The 22815-nt window shown below is 32.8% G+C and overlaps 2 protein-coding genes and 1 pseudogene across 4 annotated transcripts; 1 reads left to right on the plus strand and 2 right to left on the minus strand.

Annotated features, from left to right (window-relative positions):
- Positions 1–7127: 7127 nt before the first annotated feature.
- On the plus strand, positions 7128–10721 carry LOC105784305 (LEAF RUST 10 DISEASE-RESISTANCE LOCUS RECEPTOR-LIKE PROTEIN KINASE-like 2.1). 3 transcript variants are annotated; one of them, XM_052626289.1, is made up of 3 exons: positions 7128–7302; positions 7727–7965; positions 9322–10721. In XM_052626289.1, exons 2-3 carry the CDS (start codon positions 7776–7778, stop codon positions 10365–10367), a joined length of 1236 nt encoding a protein of 411 aa, XP_052482249.1. In that variant the 5' UTR covers positions 7128–7302; positions 7727–7775; the 3' UTR covers positions 10368–10721. The 3 variants fall into 3 exon arrangements, with proteins under 3 accessions (XP_052482249.1, XP_012465601.1, XP_012465602.1); XM_012610147.2 differs by having other exon boundaries at positions 7128–7965; XM_012610148.2 differs by having other exon boundaries at positions 7128–7965; positions 9325–10721.
- A 2831-nt stretch (positions 10722–13552) lies between these two features.
- On the minus strand, positions 13553–15008 carry LOC105784307 (E3 ubiquitin-protein ligase PUB23). Its single transcript, XM_012610150.2, has one exon. The coding sequence runs from the start codon at positions 14910–14912 to the stop codon at positions 13683–13685; it is 1230 nt and encodes a 409-aa protein (XP_012465604.1). The 5' UTR covers positions 14913–15008; the 3' UTR covers positions 13553–13682.
- A 3813-nt stretch (positions 15009–18821) lies between these two features.
- Positions 18822–22634, minus strand: LOC105784306 (ent-kaurenoic acid oxidase 1-like; annotated as a pseudogene).
- Between the last annotated feature and the right edge of the window lie 181 nt (positions 22635–22815).

A 22815-nucleotide genomic window follows, 5' to 3' on the forward strand; every position in this document is an offset into this window, starting at 1 on the left:
ATATTATATTAAGAGTAGTTTTAAATTTTAATTTTAATCTCAGATATTATAATTTACAATATTATTAAACATACATACTTATATTTGATAATATAATAAGTTATTAATATAATTAAAATAATTAATTATTTTAATGAAATTATTGAATATTAAAATATTATTTTCTTAATAAAATTTAACATTAATAATTATAAAATGGAAGAGGCATATGCCCTCCCGCTTTCGTTATCGTCTGAAGTTGGAGGAAATTCACGATGGGGCCAACACTTATGAAATCTTCAATCATAATGGTCATTTGGTTGTTCTTTAGGACATCATTGTTCAAGAAGTATTTCATTATTGCCTCCATGTCAAAGGGGCAATGGGGTATGTACCCGCAGACCCATTAGATGACATGAGAAATGTTAAGTGCTGGAACAACATGAGCACTCATGGACCTTTGACTCTAGGGATGTTGTTGCCAAGTATCTTCGAGGACTACGGTTGGAGCCATGAAACTTTATTAACAAGTAGTATATGAGGCTTTCGAATCGTAGGTAGCAGATTCCTCTCAGGACGCCACACATGGTGCCCATGTTGAAAACCAGACCTAAAGGAACCAGTTTCTTCTCTTGGTGTCAGCATTTCTTCAGGCGGGTATGATGCAATTCCTGCTAGGTCCTTATCGAGTATGTAGTGCTCAACCACTTGTCTAGTAACTTATGTGATTGCATGCTAATTTTTTCTTTCTTGACTTTACGTAACAACCCAAAAGTCAGTGGTATTAGAAAATATGATTCTGGGACTTCGTTTCCGTAAACCAAACCCATAGCGTCCGGCAAGGGAAAAATACGAAAAGTCCACCAAGAACTCAGATGAAGTATATAGGCTTATGCATCTGATCATGAAAGACCACGTAGTTGGAAGAAGAGTAAGAAAAGCATAGGTATGGGAAGCGGGTCTGGAGTAGAGGTGCTCATGGGCCGGGCCGGGTTCGGGCCGATCTCAGAAAAAATTTCGGCCCAGGTCATAGGCCCGGGCCCGGCCCAAAATATGGGCCTAGAATTTTGTCCAGGCCAGGCCCGAGAAAAAATTCATAAGCCCGGGCCCGACCCGGCCCGGCCCGTTTTTTAAATAAATACCAAAATTTATTTTAAAATTAAAACAAAAATTAAAAAAGTATTTTAAAAATATTTTAAAATTAAAAAATTAAAAAGTATTTTAAAAAATTTAAAATTTAAAAATTAAAAAAGGATTTTAAAAGTAAAATATTTATTATATTGGTAGGGGCCCGGCCAAAAAGTGGTGCCCGAGGTCTGCCCTTTTTAATCGGGCCTCATTTTTTGCCCAAGCCCATTTTTCGGGCTATATTTTTACCCAAACCCTCCTATATTTCGGGGACTGACCAAGCCAGGTAGGGCCGCCTACCATGAGTACCTCTAGTCTGGAGGAATCTGCCAAAAGAATAAGTGGAAAGTTAATAAGACATGTACAAAGTCCCAACGATGTTTAGAAGAAAATAGGACAAGCGAGAGTTGACCTTTCCATGGAAATAGAGAAAGGAAATATCTGTGGATCTTAAGTAAGAATTTGAAATGAAGAGCCTCTATTATTCCTTATAATATAGGTACTTCTCAAGCATTTTAAAATTTTTGATAAATGTTCTTAAAAACCACAATCCAATATTTGCAAGTAAGGAAGTTAATAATGCTTTATTACGGGTACACCGCCACAATGAAAACTGTAAGGAAGAAACAAGCAAGCAAAGCTAGTAGGCTCGTATAGCCCTAAGACGATAAGTTAGGTGATCCTCACATGGGACAAGTAAGGTCTTAGGTTAGCATTGTATATAAGGCGGATTGTAACACCCCTACCCGTATTCGTCGCCAAAATAGGGTATGAGGCATTACTAGATTTTACCGAATAAATTTTTTTTTGAAATTTAATATAACCCCTTTACAAGTATTTAATCTTCCCTGCAATTTTAAACCGAGACCAATCCAATACAACCAATTCATTCCAACATATTTTCAAGACAGATTTAACATATTCATAAGATAACCTCATCACATACCAAAACCAAAATTTGTTAGCCATACCAATGGCTAACCATACATCCATTTCACATTAACATTTACTTTACTAGCTTATACTTGCCATTGATTTCCAAAATAAAGTTTCTTTATATACCGAGATCTTGAGGTTGATAGTGTGATACGTCTCTGACCAAATCCGACCTCCGAGCTCTTAACACTACAAAGGGGAAAAGGAAACAGGGTAAGCACTTCGTGCTTAGTAAGTTCATGCAACAAGAATTATACTTACCATATTTTACACCTATCATTTAATAACCCAAGCACACATCCAATTCACATAAACATATACCTATCACATACAAACTCAACTTTTGTATTAGTTAAGTAAACATCGTATAAATTCATACAAAGACAAATGATTGATGAGCTCATCAATTCCATATTTTTCATTCCCTTGTTATTTTATTTTTCATATTTATCCCATTGAATTTCTCGAAATTTCGATGGATTTTCAGGGGTACACTTTAGTGTACAAATCCGGGTCTGTCAATTCATATTCATGTGCGCACATTTCCATTTCACAGAGCACACTCCCACGAACCTCATCCTTACAGTGGGATTACCAGTCCAGGCTAAATCCCCTATAATATAAACTCATAGAGTATTGTCCGGATTACCGATTCAAAGCTAAATCTCACTGAACGACAATTGTTCTAATGAGCTTGGATCCAATTACCACCCAAAGCTAAATTGAGACCCTAATTTGGATTACCCGTCCGGCTAAATCCATTTTCCACATATTCTTCGGAGGGCTATATCAGATAGGATCACCCGTCCGCCGATCCTTTTACCATCAATTCCTTTTCAGAGATCCATCGAATTTTCCTTTCATTCAACCGGGATTTATTTTCTCTTTTCATCAAGAATACCAATACTTCATCAATTATCATACAATAAACATCCAAATCATATTCACATCAAGAAAAATATATTTCAAGCATTTAAGAATATAATTCAAGTTACATGAACTTACCTCGATACTTGTTCGTAAACAAAAATCTACTAATCCCGAATTTTTCATTTTCCTCGATCTAGCTTCGTATTTGAACTTTCTAGATCTAAATAAATAAATTTAATTATTAATCTAATACATTTCATGTTCATATGTAACATTCTCTATAATTTCATTATTATTTATGGTGCATTCAAAGCTGTCTCACTGAGTCATAGTCGCTTAATTATTTATATCTTGAGCTACAGAACTCTAAATTAAGATCCTCTAATTTTCCCTGAAACTACACTTACATATCTTCTTACCATAAAATTTTAAGAATTTTTGGTTTATCCAATAAGTACATTTTATTCATTAAAGTTTCCCCTGTTTCACTTTTTGACAGTTCCGACCCCTCTTCACTAAAAATTAATTATCTCATTGTACAAAATTTGGATGATGCTTCCGTTTATTTCTTCTAAAAATAGACTTATTAAGGATTCTAAGAATATAAATTATAACTCATAATCATTTTTGTAAAATTTTTAATGATTTTCCAAATTCAAAACAGGGAACCCGAATTCATTCTGACCTTGTCTCACAAAATCTATTATATCTCATGATTTACAATTCCATTGCTTGCACCATTTCTTTTATAATAAACTAGACTCAATAAGATTTAATTTCATATTTTATTTATCCTCTAATTCGATCTCCACAATTTTTGGTGATTTTTCAAAGTTAGACTACTGCTGCTGTCCAAAACTGTTTTAGTGCATGATGTTAATTACCATTTTTCCCTAAGCTTTCAATAAATGATAATTTCATCCCTACTCAATTAACCTCTCAATTGAGCTGATTTTTCTCAATTAATGCTTTATCCCATCACTCTTAAACTACTTTGTAAGCTTTGGAAATCAGAATTTTAGTACTAAACTTTAATTCCAAACCTTTTCACAATTAGGTCCTACAATTCAATTTCTATTGAAATTACCTAATAAAAATCTCATTACAAATTAAAGCTTCAATTTCATGCTATTTAATCATAAAATTTCAGCACATATTCATAGCAACTTTCAATTTCATTCATAAAATCAAAAACTAATGAATTTAGTAATAGGACCTAGTTGTAAAAGTTTTAGAAACACAAAAATTACAAGAAAAAGGCAAGTATTAACTCACTTGGTGCAAAAATTATGAAAACCAGCTTGAAGAAACCCTTAGGACGTTTTTGGCTGATGGGAATGCAGAAAGATAAAGAGAAATCTAGATAATTCCACTTTAGTCCTAACTTTTAAAGTAAATTTTGTAATATTCCAATTTTACCCTTAATTCTCCTGATTTTTTTCTCACCGTATGCCGCCCAAAATATCTCATTTTGGGCTTATTTTCAATTTATGTCCCTCCTCATTTAACAATTGAGCTATTTAATCCTTCTAGTAACTTTTACATATTTTTCAATTTAGTCCTTTTCACTTAATTGACTACCCAAACATTAAAATTTTCTAACGAAATTTTAATACCATATTACTAACATTTCATAAATAATTATAAAAATATTTTTGACTCGGTTTTACGAGATCGAGGTCTCGATACCTTATTTTTACCCAATTTCTTCAATAATTTCTTTTTCTAACTAACCATTAAATCGGTAAACTTTTTCTATCGATATTTTCTTACTATTTTCCTATCATGTCAATATTCATGCAAAAATATTAAAATATATTTCTCTTTAAATCGAATTTGTGGTTACGAAACCACTATTCCGATAACCTTGAATTTGGGCCATTACACGGATTATTGGAAGTAATCCCACATTGCAAATAATAAGGTAAAAGGAGAAAGGGTTCACCAAAGAGGCGAGTTATGCTGAAGATCAGCAAATTCAGAAATGTCAACGAATCCTTCGGAACTAAGGTATGGAAAGAAAGAGTCTACCAAGGAAGGTATGTCCTAAGGACCCTTGGTCGGATAAACGAGGAAAGGAATACAAAGGTATAATACAGGAGGGTCAGACATATAGCCAAGTAAGCTAGAGGGCAACGAACATTCTGTAGGCAGGGTGTATGAAAGAGAGGAAAAATAAGAAGTAAGGATAGGACTTGCTGAAATGAAAAGGTGCCCACGACACGTTCCAGTGGAGAGTTCGTCCAGAGGAAGGTTGAGTAGTGAGCAGAGTAGTTCGAAGGCTCGGTGGAGTCCACCACCCCAAGGTAGAACGCTCGCGTTAAGCGAACAAGGAGTATTATTTTATTTTACATTCAGTACCCATGTGTCGTAGGGTTAATTACAGGCAATATAAGAACTTATTAAATTTGTTGAACTTACGAATTTTGTTGATGTTCCCAGAGTTTGCGAGTTTGATTAAGGACTTCAAAGAAGGACCAAACCAGAAAGAGCGGAGAGCGGGGATCGCCGATAGATCAAGTCATGCACATAGGAAATGGGGTACCACTGGAGGCTTTGCCTTAAGAATTATGATATTGTGGTCGGATAGCGCCTTTAGAATTTAGGCAATTGAAATAATCATCCTGGCTAAGGGTTGTAAGGGGGCCCATTGTATATAAAAAATTAGATTAGGGGTATAAATTTAAGAGATTAAATATTCGATGGCTTAAGACCTTAGTTGTAAGAATTTTTATTTTAAACTTCATTATCATGTAGTTTTATTCTTAGACTGATTATAGCAACTAAGTTAGCCAAATTTAAGTATAGGTCCATTGTGACGCTCCATAATCTGATCAGGTGAACAAGTTGGGCATGGGGTGTTACAAAGTGCGAGAAACCTTACCCCGTGAGGTATTTGTTGTGGTTCTTCCAGATGTAAAATCTCTTGAGGATGGGTTAAATTCAGTACTAGCTTCCTGGGAGGGTTCCGTTCAAAGCAAAGAAAGGTGAAACTCTGCAAGTAACCTTTCTAGGTATCAACATCATTGGTTGATCCAGTTTTCTAATTTGACTAAACTGCTTAATTGAAACATGTATTGAGCTAGAGATTGTCCCCTTCTGTGAGGTTGATCAGACTATTGGGACCTCTTATGCTCTTTCTGATGCCTTTTTAAAAAATGAACGTCTGGTTTAAAAGAGTATAACTAGTATGATGGAGTAGTACCAACAAATGGGGGAGCTTCTACGGAGGGTCTAAAAGGAAAATTCCCTCATAAAAGGGAAAATTCACAATTGAAGGGGGAGAATGTGGAGCTTTGCTTGCGTGCCAAGCTATTTGAGAAAGTAAAGGCAAATTTGTTGAAGACAAGCAAAAACTTTGGAAGTTCTATTGGAGCGTGATGTTGAAGTTAAGGATTAATTGAGCCTTCAACTTCAACATGTGTGTGCTGCTTAGGAGAAAGACTAGAAAAGGCTCAAAGATGTCTAAGTGACTATCTCGACTATCGTCGTGGATGGCTTCATGTTGGCTATGCAAGTGGCCCTTGGCCTCATCTACACACATAGGATGGACTTTAGGCTATTCTTTGATTTAATCAAGTGTGGTCGCCACTTGGATTTAAACGTTAATTGCTCGTTCAAAGATGGCTGGTGTTATTTCATTAGGGGATGTGACCTTTCATTTTTCGATGAATCTTCAAAAAGTAACTCCATTGAAGATGAGACTTAGAGGTCAATATCTTACCTAAAGGAGTTAAAAGAGGATGGGAAAGGCATAGAGCCAACGAGTGGGGAGTCAAGCGTGGGTACCTTAGCTGGGGATTTGGGGGGGGGGGGGGAAGAGAAGAGTTGTTTGCAAATACAAATGTAATATTGCTAAAGCTTTGTAATTGTAAGCTTATGATTATCACTTAATAAAATGTTTTTCCTGTTGCATCCTTGCTTTATGCTTTCTGGCTATGAACAATTTCCCTTTTTTGACATTTTACACCAGACAATCAAGTTAGGCATTGAATATTTGCATCCAATGTGTTTGAATATTGAATATTGCATTCGATACCTTTTAATTGTAATTAGTTGCTCTTTCCTCTTTAGCAGGATATCTATCTTCTTCTTTGAATATTGAATATTGCATTCAATACCTTTCACTGTCATTATGCAATTATTTCTTTAACGACTTTACTTGGGTCAATTTAACAACATCCATACATTAATATCCATCCTCTTCGCCACCATCACTCTCTTCCAAAAACTTCAAAGATCTCCAAATGAACCAAATTCATTTCTTCAACCTTACATCAACCTTCTTTCCAATGCTGTACTTGGTTTTCTTCACGTTCTTTTTCCAAGCAAGAAAAGTTACAGCCGTGGACGAAAACTTCAGAATATGCAGCGTGCCTAGATATTGCGGTAAGATGAACATAAAGTTCCCATTCTTCATCCAGGGTCGAGACGATCCTAGATGTGGCTATCCGGGTTTCGAAATCCACTGCAGAAATAACTATCTGCCATCGTTTAGCTTTGGTGATGGTGACTACATCATCAATGACATCTATTATCATAACCAATCATGTCACTTGTCTAGAGCTGTTAGTTTTGATAAATATGCCATTTGCAGTCATTCGATCCGTAATATATCCCTTCCATCCGACCGGTTTTTACTCCCTTCGCTACAAAATAAAACGTTTTTGTTCTTCAATTGCAACCTGTCGTCCTCGCGTGATCTTTCACGGTACAATATTCATTGTGCTGCTAAAAATGAAAGTAATGCGACGTTGGCACTGTTTAGTAACGATCCTATGCTGAATTTCGCTTCGGAATATTGTGATACAAGGGTGGTGGTGCCTGTGGCTTTTACCAGCGGAGAGGGAAGTCTTGAAGGCATGCTGAATAGAGGGTTTATGGTGGAATGGCTGGCGAGCAACTGTAGCATTTGTGAGGCGAGTGGTGGTAAGTGTGGATTTGATAATGCTACCAGCCATTTCAAGTGCTTCTGCAGAGACAGGCCTCACGCTTGGCACTGTACTCCGAAGAACAAGAACGAATTGAGGTTCAAGCTGGGCCTGGGACTTGGTAAGCCTACACCCTATCTTTCTATATTCTGAAAAGTATTGATAAAAGGGAATCGAAATATATACCGAAGAAAATATTCTTTATTTTTATTATATTAATTAAATTTATATTTTAAAATGAAAAATTAAAATAAAATAAAAATTTTAATAATTACATATTTAAAAATAACTATAATTTAATAAAAATTATGATGATGATTACACATTTAAAAATATTATAATTTAATTTACAATTATTAGTTAAATAAATATTAAGCTAATTTTAAAATAGAGTTATTATTTGAATAGAACACTAAGTATAAGATGTAAGAAAGAAGTTGTGATAATTATAATTTAAATTACAATTATTAGTAAAAAATTGTGCTAATATAAAGTTATTATTTAATTAATATATTAGAGTTAACCATATATTATGTTGAATAATATTATTTTGCATTAATTACATAAAGCAAAACTATATTGTAGGTTGAATATGTTAAAATGCTTTAATTATGATTTATGGATTTTATGTGATGATATTTGAATTGATAAGTTAATAGATTTTAATTATATTCAATAATTCAAATAATAAATATTATTTTACGTTAATTGTTGCAATTAAAAATAAAAGATTTTAAAAAATTAAATATTAAACGCGTAAACTCGCATATGATATCGGAAGCTAGTATTATAAAATTATATAAATATTAACAAAGAAAAGAATTAAAGAAATTTTCAAAGTTATTAAATCTTTTAGTATAATCACAAATTCTAATTGACGTGACATATAAGACAAATGATGCTCTGTTAGCATGATGTGCATATTGACTATCATTCAAGCTTCCAAGACGACAACATTAAAAATTAATGTATTCGTCATCATTTTCGTGAAAAAACAATTTAACTCTTTTTTAAAGGTTAATGGTCACTTTTACCTATTCAATTTAATTAGTTTTAATATAATGCAACACCTTAGGTGTTATATTTCATTCATCATATCATCATCTTGCAATGATGGAATCCAATGCGAGGATCTTATTACTATAAGAATGTAGCTTTTAGTTGATACACTTAATATTTAAAAAAGCTATTATGCAAAGTATGTATTATTAAATACGATTGATTTTTAGTTTGATTAACATGAGTATTGTTGTCAATACAAGAGGAAGTGAGTTTGAATGCACTAAAACGCATTATCCTCTTATTTATAAGTTGGAAAGGGACTATGGGTATATAATGAATAAATAAAGATTATTTTGACAAACTAAAAATTTGAAAACAATTTGTGCTTTATTATCAAGGATAAAATAGTTGCTTTAGTAAATTACAGTTTCCCATTTATATTTGACACACAACATTAATATCTATCCCAATGCAGCAGCTTCTTCAATTGTTGGAATAGTATTGGTGATTCTTGCCTTCTACTACTTTATAAGAAAATTCTCATCAGATAATATAGATGAGAACATTGAAGCCTTTTTAAAGGATCATGAATGTTTAGCTCCTAGAAGGTATAGATACTCAGATATTAAAAAGGTAACCAACTCATTCCAAGACAAATTAGGTAAAGGAGGCTATGGGGATGTTTACAAAGGTAAGCTACCTGATGGAAGACATGTAGCAGTGAAGATTTTAAATAATTCACAAAGTAATGGGGAAGAATTCATCAATGAGGTTGCAAGCATTAGTAGAACTTCTCATGTCAACATAGTCTCTCTTTTGGGCTTCTGCTTTGAGAGAAGTTGTAGGGCTCTCATTTATGAGTTTATGCCAAATGGATCACTTGAGAAGTTCATATTTCAAGAGAATAACGATCGCCGATTAAAGTGGGATAAATTGTACCAAATTGCAGTTGGCATAGCTAGAGGGTTAGAATATTTGCATCGAGGTTGTAGCACCCGTATTCTGCATTTCGACATCAAGCCTCACAACGTCCTTTTAGATGATGAGTTTGTTCCAAAAATATCTGATTTTGGTCTTGCAAAATTGTGTCTCGAAAAAGAAAGTGCCATATCCATGACAGGTGCAAGAGGAACTGCTGGGTATATTGCTCCCGAAGTATTCTCGAGAAACTTCGGGAGAGTGTCTCACAAGTCTGATGTTTATAGTTATGGAATGATGGTTTTAGAGATGGTCGGGGGAAGAAAAAACATTAGTGTTGAAGTTGATCGAACAAGTGAAATATATTTTCCATACTGGATCTATAATCGTATCGAGTTGGATGAAGAATTAGGATTGGAAGATATTGAGAGTGAAGATGATCAAGAGAGAGCAAGAAAGATGATAATAGTGAGCTTGTGGTGCATACAAATTGACCCATCAAATCGCCCAACAATGAGTAGAGTGGTAGAAATGTTGGAAGGGTTCACCAATTGGCTCACTATCCCACCTAAGCCTTTCTTATCGTCGCCTCCAAGATCATAGGCTGCAAACTCCTAAAGTACATGGTATGCTGACATTGTTGCATGCATTTGTATTTGTTCACAATTTTGGCAATGTTTATTATTGATGCCGGTGAAAATATATATGTAACAAATTTATAAAATCGATAAATTAGGTGCAATGGTAAGAGACATTATATTCTCAATGGGATATACATGTTTGAACCTTGAAGATGACATTTTTAGGAGGGACAGTCATGAACCTCGAACATAGATCGTAAAACAGGTATGAAAAACCTTGAGATTTTTATACTTGTAAGCCTCTAATTAACAATATATTAAATCATTGCTGTCCACATTTTAGAATACAATTTTGGCAATAAAATTATTTAAAGGAATTGGGAAAACGTTTTGATGATTTAAATCAATTTCAATCCCTCTTAATATTATATCATTTTTTATGCTAACAAATATTGATTTTGAAAATTATATAATTTAAAATATTATATTATAACAAAAGTTTACTTAAAAATAATAAATTTAAAAGTCATATTGAGATTTTTTATAATATAATGTTCGTTTTTACCTACAACGGTCAAACCCTTAAAAAGGAGAAAAAAATGTGTTTAAGAATGCTCAAACTCATATTCTCTTTATTGTTGTAATAACAATGATGTCAACTGAACGAAGGCTCAATGGACAACATTCATATTGAGATTTAACCATTTTAAATTAGGTAGAAAATTACATTTATGAATAAAAAAATACAAATTGCATCTAGAGGTGCTCATGGGTCGGGTCGGGCCTAAATATGATATTAACATACTTTATGTTTGTCTAAGCCCGGCTCGGTCCAAATTATGGGCTTAAAATGTTGCTCAAATCCGTCCATATTTACAAAAGACTAACGTAAGCCCATTTTAGGCCCACCTTTATTATTATTATTTAAAATATTTTATTTTATTTTAATATTTAATAATTTTATATATTTTTTATTTATTGAAAATTTTTATATATTCATCTTAACATTGTTTTAATGTTTACATTAGAGTAGTATTATATATTTAGTATAAGTTTTTTTTAATGTGTTCTAAATTACATAATATATAAAAATAACATAATATAAAATATTATCAACTTAAAAATAGGCTAAGTCCGACCCATATTTTAAACGGGCCTTTTTTTTCTCAGACCCATTTTTCTAGTCTAATATTTTTGTCCAAACCTTCCCAAATTTTAGGCAGACCTTCGGGCCTGGGCAAATAGTTTAACCCATGAACAAGTCTAATTACATCTAACGTAAACAAACTTGAACTGATCCGATCTGACCCAAACTCAAACTCGAAAAACCCAAATCCAAAATTCAAACTTAAAAACCTTGAATTCAGGAAACTCAAACACAAAACATCTATAGCCGAAAAAACTTAAACTCGAAAATAGTTAAATCCAACTCACCCGAATGTGACCTTTAAATATATATATTGAAGAATAAAATATGTTTATTTTGACAGGTTAATTTTAATTACTAAATATTATAAATATTTTTCTCTCAAACCTAAAAAGTCAAGTCAACTAAAACACAATGCTTCCAATTTGTCTTCCTTTACCTATTTATTACTAATTTTATTCATTTAAATTGTGATAAACTTAACTCTTTTGCAACGAAGCTTTACCAATTTAATTTTGACTATTCAAAGCAGATTGGTTTAACCAAAACTAAACAAATGGGGTTTGACTTTAAACCATCACCATCACATTACCGCAAGTAGATGTTGACCTAGTGTTTTTCATTTATTGACAAACCTCATTCTTCCGTATGCAGTTTTGAAAAAAAAGGGGCGGTGGATTTATCTATTACAAATATATGATATATTCCTCTACTCTTACAAATTTAGAATTTAGTCCTTATATTTTTATTTCTAGGAATTTAATCTTTTTACTTTTTAGATTTTGAAATTCGTGTCTAATTGCTAACACTGATAAATTCATTGGTACGGTAGTTTGAAAAAAAATACTCACTTGATAGCAATGTAACTAAAAAATAGATGTCGTGAGACTAAATTTCATATTTATGAAGAGCACAGGGGTTTATGGCATATTTTAACATTTTTTTCTTTCCTTTTGGTAAACCTTCATGGGGTGTCACTAGGAGTGTCATCTAGCCAAATCGAATTCAACTATTGGTAAGTTCGAATTTGGTTCGGAACTCGAAATTCAATATCTGGTTTGAGCTTAACAATATTTTTAAGCTCGAGCTCAATTAAATTTATTTATTAATTTTCGTACTTAAACTTGAACTCAAGTTTGATTAAGTTGTAAGAGCTCAACTCGATCATTAAGCTTAGGATCAATAATATATATATAGAAGACAATAACATAATTTAATAATATAAAATTATTAAAAATATATCACAATAACTAAAATATATTAAAAATATCTTATTAAATAATCATTTAAAGGGTTATTTATCAAAAATCTTAAATCATAATAACATATTTTAATAATTCTTTATAGTAATTTTTACTTTAATAAGCCCTTAGTCTCTGATGCATTTCATTATAGGTTCTGATCATTTTTTTTGACACAATGCCTAAAATTACACATAGTCTCTTCCCCACTCATAAATAGAAGGATAATGAGCTTCAGCACACTCGAACCTACATCCTTCTACATTAGCAACAATGCCCATATAAATCGAGTTAAGACTCAATTAACTAAAATAAACTTATTTTTAATTAAAACAATGAAAGACGTAAATGGTTGGTAGTATAATTTTAAATGATTTAAATAATATTTGTTAATAGTTTGTTTTTCAGTACCTTATCTTATCAAGTTTGTAAACAAAACATTGGTGCTCGCAAATTACTTCAGTTCGATTTGAAGAAAATTCGAATTCGATTCGGTAATTATCAAGCTGAGATCAAGCTATATATCGAATCGAATTTGAGCTTAGTAATACTTGACGAACAACTCACAAGCCTAATTGAGCTTTTCGTATTTTTATATTATTAAATTTGCTATTTTCGTTAACATATATTATTAACTCAAAATCTAATTATTCAGTTGATTTAATCACCGATTCAATCAAATTGTGCCGATTCTTGATCTAAATCGTTCGAAACCATTCTCTAGATTAATACTTAAAATGATTTTCAGTTCAAACGATGCGACCAACCAATCTGATCCGATTCAAATATCTTCAAAATAAAACTAAATAAACACACAAATTGTAATAGAAAAAAATACAATACTTATATAATTCAAAGAATAAAAAATACCATCAATCAAAACAAACTGTAATAGACAAAAAAAAATTCAACAAGGATGTATACCAAACATTTCTCAATGTTTTTTTTCCTATTTTACCCCCAAATAATCCTTCAAATCACAAGGGAAACATTGGTGTCGCTTCCATGAATTACAATGCATCTTCAACATCTCCAACACCTTTTTTTTAGTCGACGATAATCGTCCCTCTAAATGCAACAATGTCACCATCTTCTTCACAGCTCCGTGCATCAACATTTCCTCCAATACCCTTTCCGTTGGGTGAAAATTACATACCTGCCACAAGATCTTAACCCCAAGTTTAGTGGCTAAATTTGAGACTTGCAATAGGGTTTTTGAAATTACAGGTATCCCTAAACTATGATCCACCATAGCCATCCTTCCTTCTGGTGACTCGCATAATAGCTTTATTAAAAGCAGCATTTTCTCGGATTTGGATCGGTTCGAATCGGGTAAAAGCTCGATGAGGATGCAAATGGCGCCGGCTTCGATGGCTTTTAATCGGCTTTTCTTGGATGATGATAGGATTTCGAAAAGTATTTCGAGTGCGTATGAACTTGCTTTGTTGCATATCCCATCGTAGACTAGTTCTAGTAAGGATTTGAATAAGTCGATACCTTGATCTTCAATTAAAGAGTTCCAATTAAAGCCGGTTTTGGCTATTTTTCGGAAGATGGTGATGGCGTAAAATCGAGCTTCGGCGCTACCTCGTTGAAGGATGATCGCTATTGATCTCATTGGATCTGGCTTTGATATCAACTGAAATGATTTTTCGTCTTGTTTCGATAACGGGAGTAAGTGTAAGATACCTAAAGCTTCCTCGCATGCTTGAAAGCTAACGAAATCGGAATTGTCGAACTGATTGATTAGCATTCCAACAACAGCCTCCACCCCGCCGGATCGAATGAAATCGGACTTTGTTTCGTCACCTAACTCGACTATTGCTCGGATTTTCTTCATGGAACTTACTTTAAAAGGAGATGATTCGAGGGCGGTGAAGAGGGAAACCATCTCGTCGTGCTTGATCAACGGTTGCGGCATAGACGATGAAGTGGACGAAGGGGCTACGAGTGTTTCTTTCCATGCAAGAATGAGACGTTTGAGGGTGTGATTTGGGGTCATATCGAAGCTCTCGACGCATTGCATGGTGGTCGGACATGTCTTCTTGTTGTAGACGAAGAACCATTTCTCGATGTTCTTCCGCTCGTAAGAGACTCCGGTGACGATGGTGACCGGATCCTTCATGATTTCCATGGAAATGGGGCATCTGAAATCTGGTGGACAATTCATTTTATCCATAGCAAACTACCAATAATATGTGCTTTGATTAAAAACAAAACAAAACATCAAGCAAATGCCATTAATATATATACTTACATGCATATATATATACATATATATACATACATACATATACATACATACATATATATATTTATATATATATAAAGAAAAGTGATGGTGAAGATGTATGGTGTAATAATGTTGTCCAATTCGACTCTAAACTAAAAGATATGATCAAAAGTCAAAGGTATTGAATATGGAATTGCAAGGAACATGGGAAACTGAGAAATGGGAACCCATAAGTCAGCTAATTTGCTAATTTTCCGTTTGAATATTTCGATTTTGGATTTAAATTAAATATTAATTTTGGTTTAATTGTGTTATTGGTCCCTACATTCTTTATCCCTTTACAATTTAGTTTTTATACATTGAATATTTTTTCTATCAAAATTGATAAACATGTTTTATAAATAGAGAAAAAAATTATTTTCTATATCGAAAACATGAAAATATGTTTATATGTGTTTGAACCAAAGGTCAAATCATTTAAATTTAAAACTTTTTTAAAATTTTTTCAATTTTACAAACCATTTATAGTGAAAACAATTGAAAAACCTTTTTTTTAATCCTCACATTTTTTTATTTTACAAAATTAAATTTAATATTTTTAACGAAACACATTTTCTATAATGTTTTTCGTTTTCAACGAAAATGGAAATGATTTCTATTTCCTAAAACCAAATGGAACTTTCTTTACTCTTATGATTTGAAGGACCTTACAATTCTAGGTTTACAATTCTAGATTAAATATTTTTATTTGCTTATTCAACTTTCCACGCATGTAATTTTGGTTTTGGACTGTTTAGCAAAATTAAATTTCAAATGTGTGATGATTGCAAGGATTGAAACCAACATTAACCCTTAAATTTTGTTGTTGTTTATAAGTTAAATATAATCCATATACCCTTCATTCACGCCTTACATAAATATTATTAGTATGTATCTGGTAGCCCTTTAATTTTTTAACTTTAAATAAAGCAGGCTTAGATTTGATTTTGGTCAAAAATTTATTAGATTTGACATTAATTTTAAAAGAAAATGTTGTAAATGTCAAATCTTTTAAAATTTTAAATATAATTATATAAATTAATTGAATTTAATTTTTAAAATTGATTATAAATTTTGTTATTATTTTATTGAATTAGGGTTATGCATTTTTATGCTATATCTACTCTGTTCGACATTTCTTCATCGTTTTGTCAATTATGTGTGGAATATTTAATTATTAATAAATTTATAGTTGTTTATTTTGAAATTTTCCACATTTTCAGCTTTAGAGCTAATTGATTTTGAAAGAGATAATTTAATATGGGAGTTTAGTTTTAATGTTCAATTTAGTATTTTGGATTTTTTTGTTTCAATTTGATATCAAAATCGAAGATATCATATGACTCGATTAATGTTTGATACATGTCCTAAAAAAACATAAGTGCTTAATTGGAACAAAAATTTCAGTGTCGAATTGAACATTGAAACCAAACTTAGGTACTTAATTGAGATTAAGAAAACTCAAGTACCAAAATTTAATTGGGACAAAAAAACTTAGATACTAAATTGAATATTGAAGTTAAATTAAGGTACCACATAGTATATTAAAGTAGAAAGGGTAAAACTACACTGATCACTCAACTTAAAAAAAGTTATAAAATAGCCATTAAACTATTCGAGAGTTTTCATTTAAGTCGTTGGGTTGTTAAGGTTTTTTTTTAAGAAGTCCAACAAGCAGCTCTAAGTAACGATTTAATAATCGATACAATGGATCAATACCCATCAATAAGTAGAGCTTACCTTAAATCCTAGTTGATCTAACGAGTGTTGAAAATCAGAGAAAAAAACTATTTGGATTTTGATTCATAGATTCATAATATTTAAGGTTATTTCACGAAAAGAACTGAACTATAGAAGAGAAAGGGACACAGAGTTTTCGATTGGTGCAGGCAGTATATAAACAACTAAGTGACCAATTTGTAACTTTTTCAAGTTGATTGACCAAAATATAAAGTTATTAATAGTTTAGTGAAAGGTAGTTTTCTCCAAACAAATGGCTGACGAAAATGACATGAGTTGGATTACCCATACGTTGACAAATGGAACAGTAAGACTTCCTCCAATTTATTCCACTTCCCAAAATTATTAAAAGAAAAATGGTTTTACTTTTTCCGAGTGGTTTAAATAATAAAAAAATAAAAAAAACAATTATAAAATTCAAAATTTGAATTATAACCCATTGAATTTCATCTCTAAAAGCTTACTTTGAGCTGGAAACCAGTGGAGTATTATCATATCTGGTGTTGAGATTGACAACGTCTACTTATGTGTGCTAAGGGAGTTCTTGGATGGGTAATTTTGTATTATGTTACGATATTTAATTTCATCGTCATTGTTGTTTTTACATTAACCGTAAGTAAATGTACCGCTCATCCGAATGAACCCTAAATCATTTTTTTTGAGACTATTATAACAATCCATATAATTCTGAATTGTCGTAGATTTAGTGTGACATGCTTTTAGTGAATTATCTTAAGCTATTTGGTTGGTATGTAAAGGCAAAAACTGTTCCACTTTTAATTTACGATTTATGAAGTTTTTTAACAGTCCATTATTCAAGGTGAATTGTGCTAGAATCAAGCCAAGAAAAAAAAGGATGTGTTCAAAATTTTAATGTGATTGAAGTTCTTAAGCATGACTATATATTCATCCCCTCTTTTCCCTTCCTCCTCATCTTTGTGAACCTCTTGAATTTCTTGACAAACATGACCATCTCCTCCTCCTCTTCATGATCATGATCCTGATCATGATCATGATCACTTTTCTCATGAAGGATTTTATAGCAACACCCACTTTCTTTGGTTTCTCTTATCCATGCTCCAAATCCTTTGATTCCACAATAGTCATTACTTTGGCTTCCCAAGGGCTATTGATTAACTTTTTTTCACAATCTCTGGTGTCATTTATCTTACTATTACTCGTCTAGACATTGTCTATGCAGTTCATTAGGTCAACCAGGTCATGACAACTACTCAAAGTACTCATTATATTGTTAATATATATTGACTTCTTACACTATGTCAAAGACAATTTGTCTCATGGTCTTCATCTTTCAATAAATTCTTCTCTTGAACTACAAACTTATTCTAATATTAACTAGAGCGGTGATCCTATAGATCTACGTTCCATTACTAGTTATTGCATATTCCTCAGTGATTCTCTTACTTCTTAACAGGGTAAAACATAGATGTTAGCCTACTACTCGAGCATTGAGAATGAGTACCATGTCTCTGTTGACACTATTGTTGAATTACATTGGCTTCATTGGTTGCTTGCATATTTGAATGTTCCTCAGACAATTGCTATGTCTATGCACTATGACTCTCAGTGCCAGGCAAGTGCTCACAATGTCTTCCATGAGCGAACAAAACATATAGAGATAGATTGTCATTTCACTCATACCATACGTCATCTTTTCATTGGATCATCTAACTAGCCTGCTGATTTTTTCACGAAGCAACATTTTTCCGGCCGCTGTCATACTTCAGTGAACAAAACCAGACTAGTTTTGACTATACCATCTTAAATTCAGGGAAGAATGCCAAGAAAATTTTGGAGATACTGCATATTAGTGATTGATTACAATTAAGATTTGTTTGTAATTTGATTTCCATTAGAATAATTGCGTTGATCTAGTGTCCCTTTTATGTCTTAACATGTACTATGTGTATAAATACATAAATAGCAATGTACAAACAATACATTTGTATCGAGCTAACAAAGTTATTAATGCATTCATAATCTTCTCTCTTCCGCTTCGCTCCTTCTGCTTCTAGCATGTTGCTTCTGACACAAGGAAACATTATCAATTTCCAGTTATCTTTCTTGGGTGGAGAAGGTGTTATGTCTCTTGATTCTTGCCAAGCAATTATCTGCAGGTCTTGTATGTGGTAGGTACAGAACCCGACTTTCGGGATTGACCCGATCCAACCTGAAAAACACCACACAAGAAAAGCATACATTATCAATCTCATGGAACCCAAAGGGATGCTTTCCAACCAAAACAATGAATTCTTTTTGCATTTTTGGGGTATAACAAAGGATGAACTCATCCGCTTTACGGTTTAAGACTAATCCTGTTGAGGTTCGAGTGGCATTCAAATAAAGTCTTTCCAACAAAATCATCACAAAATAACGTACTCATAGTTAAGGAGAAAGTGATGAAGAAAAATGGCTATTTCAAGCTTGGCAAGATCATTTCCGGGGCACAACCTACTTCCTGCTCCAAAGGGAAGGAAAGTACTTGCTTTGGCTGCATAATCCTACACCACATTTTTAAATTAGTTTTTAATTAAATAGATTATTTTTATATATGCTTTATGGTTGATGAATATATACATATATAGAAAAAATAAACATTAGTTAATTTAATATAAAAAATATGAAAAAGCTTAATTTATGAAATTTTACATCCCATCGAGAAAGATTAAATTCTTTTGGATTTGGATAAATTTGAGGATCCAAGTGAATGCTTCTGAACCACACTAGGATTTTCCATCCTTTGGGTATCACATAACCTGAAAAGTCGAGAAATTTATTCATGATGCCATGCTATTAAAAAGTTGTCAAATTCAAAATCTAAATGTTACTTTATCCCTAAAAAGGATTACAATATACTTACCGTTTATACTAACATCTATTAGTGCCTCACGGAAGACCGTCAACGAAAATGTTACCAAGCGAAGTGTTTCATCAATCACCTTCAAAAATCAAATTAATGGACTAAAATGAAAGGTTCTAAATTATACTCTCCATATCATTAAAAAAATCACTCATGTAAAATTCACTCAAATAACAACACAAAGAGGTACCTTAGAAAGATATTTCATTTCCCTAATTTCCATTAGGGTTAAACCCTTTTTGGTTGTTGATCTTTCTTTCACTATCCTTTCTTGCTCTGCCTGTAACACATTACTTTTACTGCCTAAGTGCTAGCTCTATAAATGTCCAAAGACTTAATTACTTTAAAGGTTAATATAACCTTTTGTTCTTAAATTTGGCAATTAAGTCCACTTTGGTACTAGCATTTTTTTATTCAGTTTAATCCTTAAATTTGAATTCCATCAAAATTCGATGATGTAACCGAGATTGTGGGACATCATCCCCTAGAAATTTTTAAGTGATGGTGTGGCACAATCTCAAAATATCACATCATCAATCTTTTACATTCACCAAGCTTTGGGATCAAAAAGGCTTGACTACCAAGCTCAAGATCAAAGTGGACTAAAAAAGAACATGGGTGTCAAAATGGACCTAATTATCAAGTTCAAGGACTAAAAGTTATATTAACCATTATTTAAAAAAAAGGTTACAACATGTAAAATAATCTATACCTTTGCTTTTTGCAGGAAATGAGGGTGTTGTTGGAGGAAAATAGTGGCCCACATTGTGGTATGGGCGGAAGATTCATGGCCTGCATTCAGATACATTAACATAATGTCAATGATTTCTTCATCCTCCAATGTTTCACCTTTCTCGTCTTTCACTTCCATCAATGCATCCAACATGTCTTCCTTCTTTAACCACTTCTCTGTTTTCCTCTCATTTCTTCTCTCATTCACCACCGATTGGAATACTGCCACTAGCTTTTTCCGAGCCTGAATTGGCCCAAACAAACAAAATCCCATTACTATATATACATGTAGCTTATGATAATTAATTGCTGAGAATTTGTGAGAAGAAATATAATCAACACGAGATAAATTAAAATAATAACATTTAAGGTGGTTCAATTCCTCTACATTATTCATTATGCTCTTAGCTGCAAACCTTTCTCGTAAAAATAAAAATTTTTAGGGGACTGTATCAGTGAATATTGACAAATCTACTACCAGTCCACTATTAACATGCTTAAAGTTGATTTTCATCTCGTTCCATTGTAGATGTTAAAACATGAATATCACCATTACTTTCATGGATGTTGAATACACCCATAAACACTTCGCCCCCACAAAATTTGTTATTTATTAGTTATTTTAATAATTTCAATGTGCATATGACCTATAAAATAAACAAATGATATATGGACATCTTTTTAAAATATTTTAGTGTTTATTTATAATGTATAACTACCTTCTTTATTTTTAAAAAACTAAATATATGAGGGTAAAATAATAATTTTAAAGTATCAAACAGAGTGGAATGGAGCAAGCAAATATTATAATTACAAAAAAAAAATGCTATACCTATACATTTGGAGCAGTGTGAAATCTATTCAGGATTTGCCATTCATGCTATGCAGTGCAGTGTGTTTAGCTTACTTTTTGTCTTATGTTACAGTATCTAATCCGACTATTATCACTTTTTTTACACTAATCGAAACTAAATGCATCGCCCATCCAAACTCAGAATTAATAATCTTCACATGCATGCAATTGAAATATAAGAAAGTACTTAAAAGAAATCATGCATCACCTTGAGGGCTTTATAGTAAGCAAATCCAGGGACATTGATAGCCATGGATCTAACTCCATGGTTGAGATCGGTATATTCCTTCTCTAATGCTGCCATTACCTCTTCACTTTCCGAGCTAAGAAAAATGAACATTATGATCCTAAAAGTGAGCATTCGGAGATGAGTCAAGAAGAACTCCATTTCTCCCATTTCGGACCATTTTTCCAAGCTACATACCACGTTTTCTTCGATGTACGGGATGTAAACGGACAACGCTTCGTGTCCATTAATGGAAGCCGCTGTCAAGTGGCGGAGACGCTTGTGTTCGTAGTAAGAAATGCCGATGAACGATTTCTTGCCGATGAGTTCCAAGGTGGAAGTAGGCCATCCCGGCTTGAATGCATCGTCGTCGTTTAATACCCTTTTGCATGTTTCGGGCATGGTAACGATTACACTTGGGTTCCCAAACATGAAGGCCAGTGTGTCCGAATCTGCATTAATTGTTTTATTTTATTTCTATCAAAAAATTAAAAAAATATATATGTACAAAAAACTCCTTAAACTATTACACTTTCTTTAAATAAGCCCTAACTTATTACTATAAAACTTACGTGACGACAAAAGTGACTTAAGAAGGCCAGCCTCTATCATTCAATCGAATTAAGAAGCAAATAAAAGATCGATATGGAAATAGAGGTGTGATTGAGTCTAGATGAACTCGAATACTGATAAGCTGAAGCTTAATTTAATATTTGAAGCTCAATATTATATTTAAACTTGATCGAACATTTATTTTTAAGGTCGAGTTAAATATGATCAAATTACTCAAGTTTGATTAAGTTTATTTATCAATTTTCATACTCGAGTTCAATTAAGATTCGTGAGCTGTTTAGGTTATTACTAAGCTTGAGCTTGATTCGATGATTACTAAATCATGTTTGATTTTTTTACGAGTTAAACTCGTATAGCTTACGAATACATGTATCTTATTTACACCCTTACCTCGAAACGAAGGAACCAATGAAAGAATCGGGATCGTTGGACCTGAAAGCTCGGAGAAAAGACCACATGTTGCCGACGAAAGGCCACCCCAAATCCCCGGGGCGGCAAAGCGTGCCGTTTATCGCCCAACTGGGTTTCGTAGACCGACCAATTTACTCTCCTAAGGACCCATTTTAAACCACCTAATATCGCTAAGACTGCGATCATCATCCACATCGGACCCATCATGTCCATTGCTGGTCTGAGTACTTTACTGCTGCACACTCACTTCTCTCAATGAAATGAAATGGGTCTCGCTACTTAAAAAAAACTCTCAAATCGCTTTAAAAGCAAGAGTATATTTTTTTTTTTTGAACAAAAGCTTTAAAAGCAATAGTAAGATGAAGCACTTGGGGAACGTAAGGACAGTGACGTG

Source organism: Gossypium raimondii, chromosome 13, assembly GCF_025698545.1.
Source record: "Gossypium raimondii isolate GPD5lz chromosome 13, ASM2569854v1, whole genome shotgun sequence".
NCBI classification, from domain to species: Eukaryota; Viridiplantae; Streptophyta; class Magnoliopsida; order Malvales; family Malvaceae; genus Gossypium; species Gossypium raimondii.

Excerpts from the sequence above, each read along its gene's own strand:
- LOC105784305 (XM_012610147.2), top strand. The coding sequence starts at position 7,161 with ATGAACCAAATTCATTTCTTCAACCTTACATCAACCTTCTTTCCAATG. Across the intron at positions 7,966-9,321 it reads CAAGCTGGGCCTGGGACTTG|CAGCTTCTTCAATTGTTGGA; the intron begins GTAAGCCTACAC and ends ATCCCAATGCAG.
- LOC105784307 (XM_012610150.2), bottom strand. The coding sequence starts at position 14,912 with ATGGATAAAATGAATTGTCCACCAGATTTCAGATGCCCCATTTCCATG.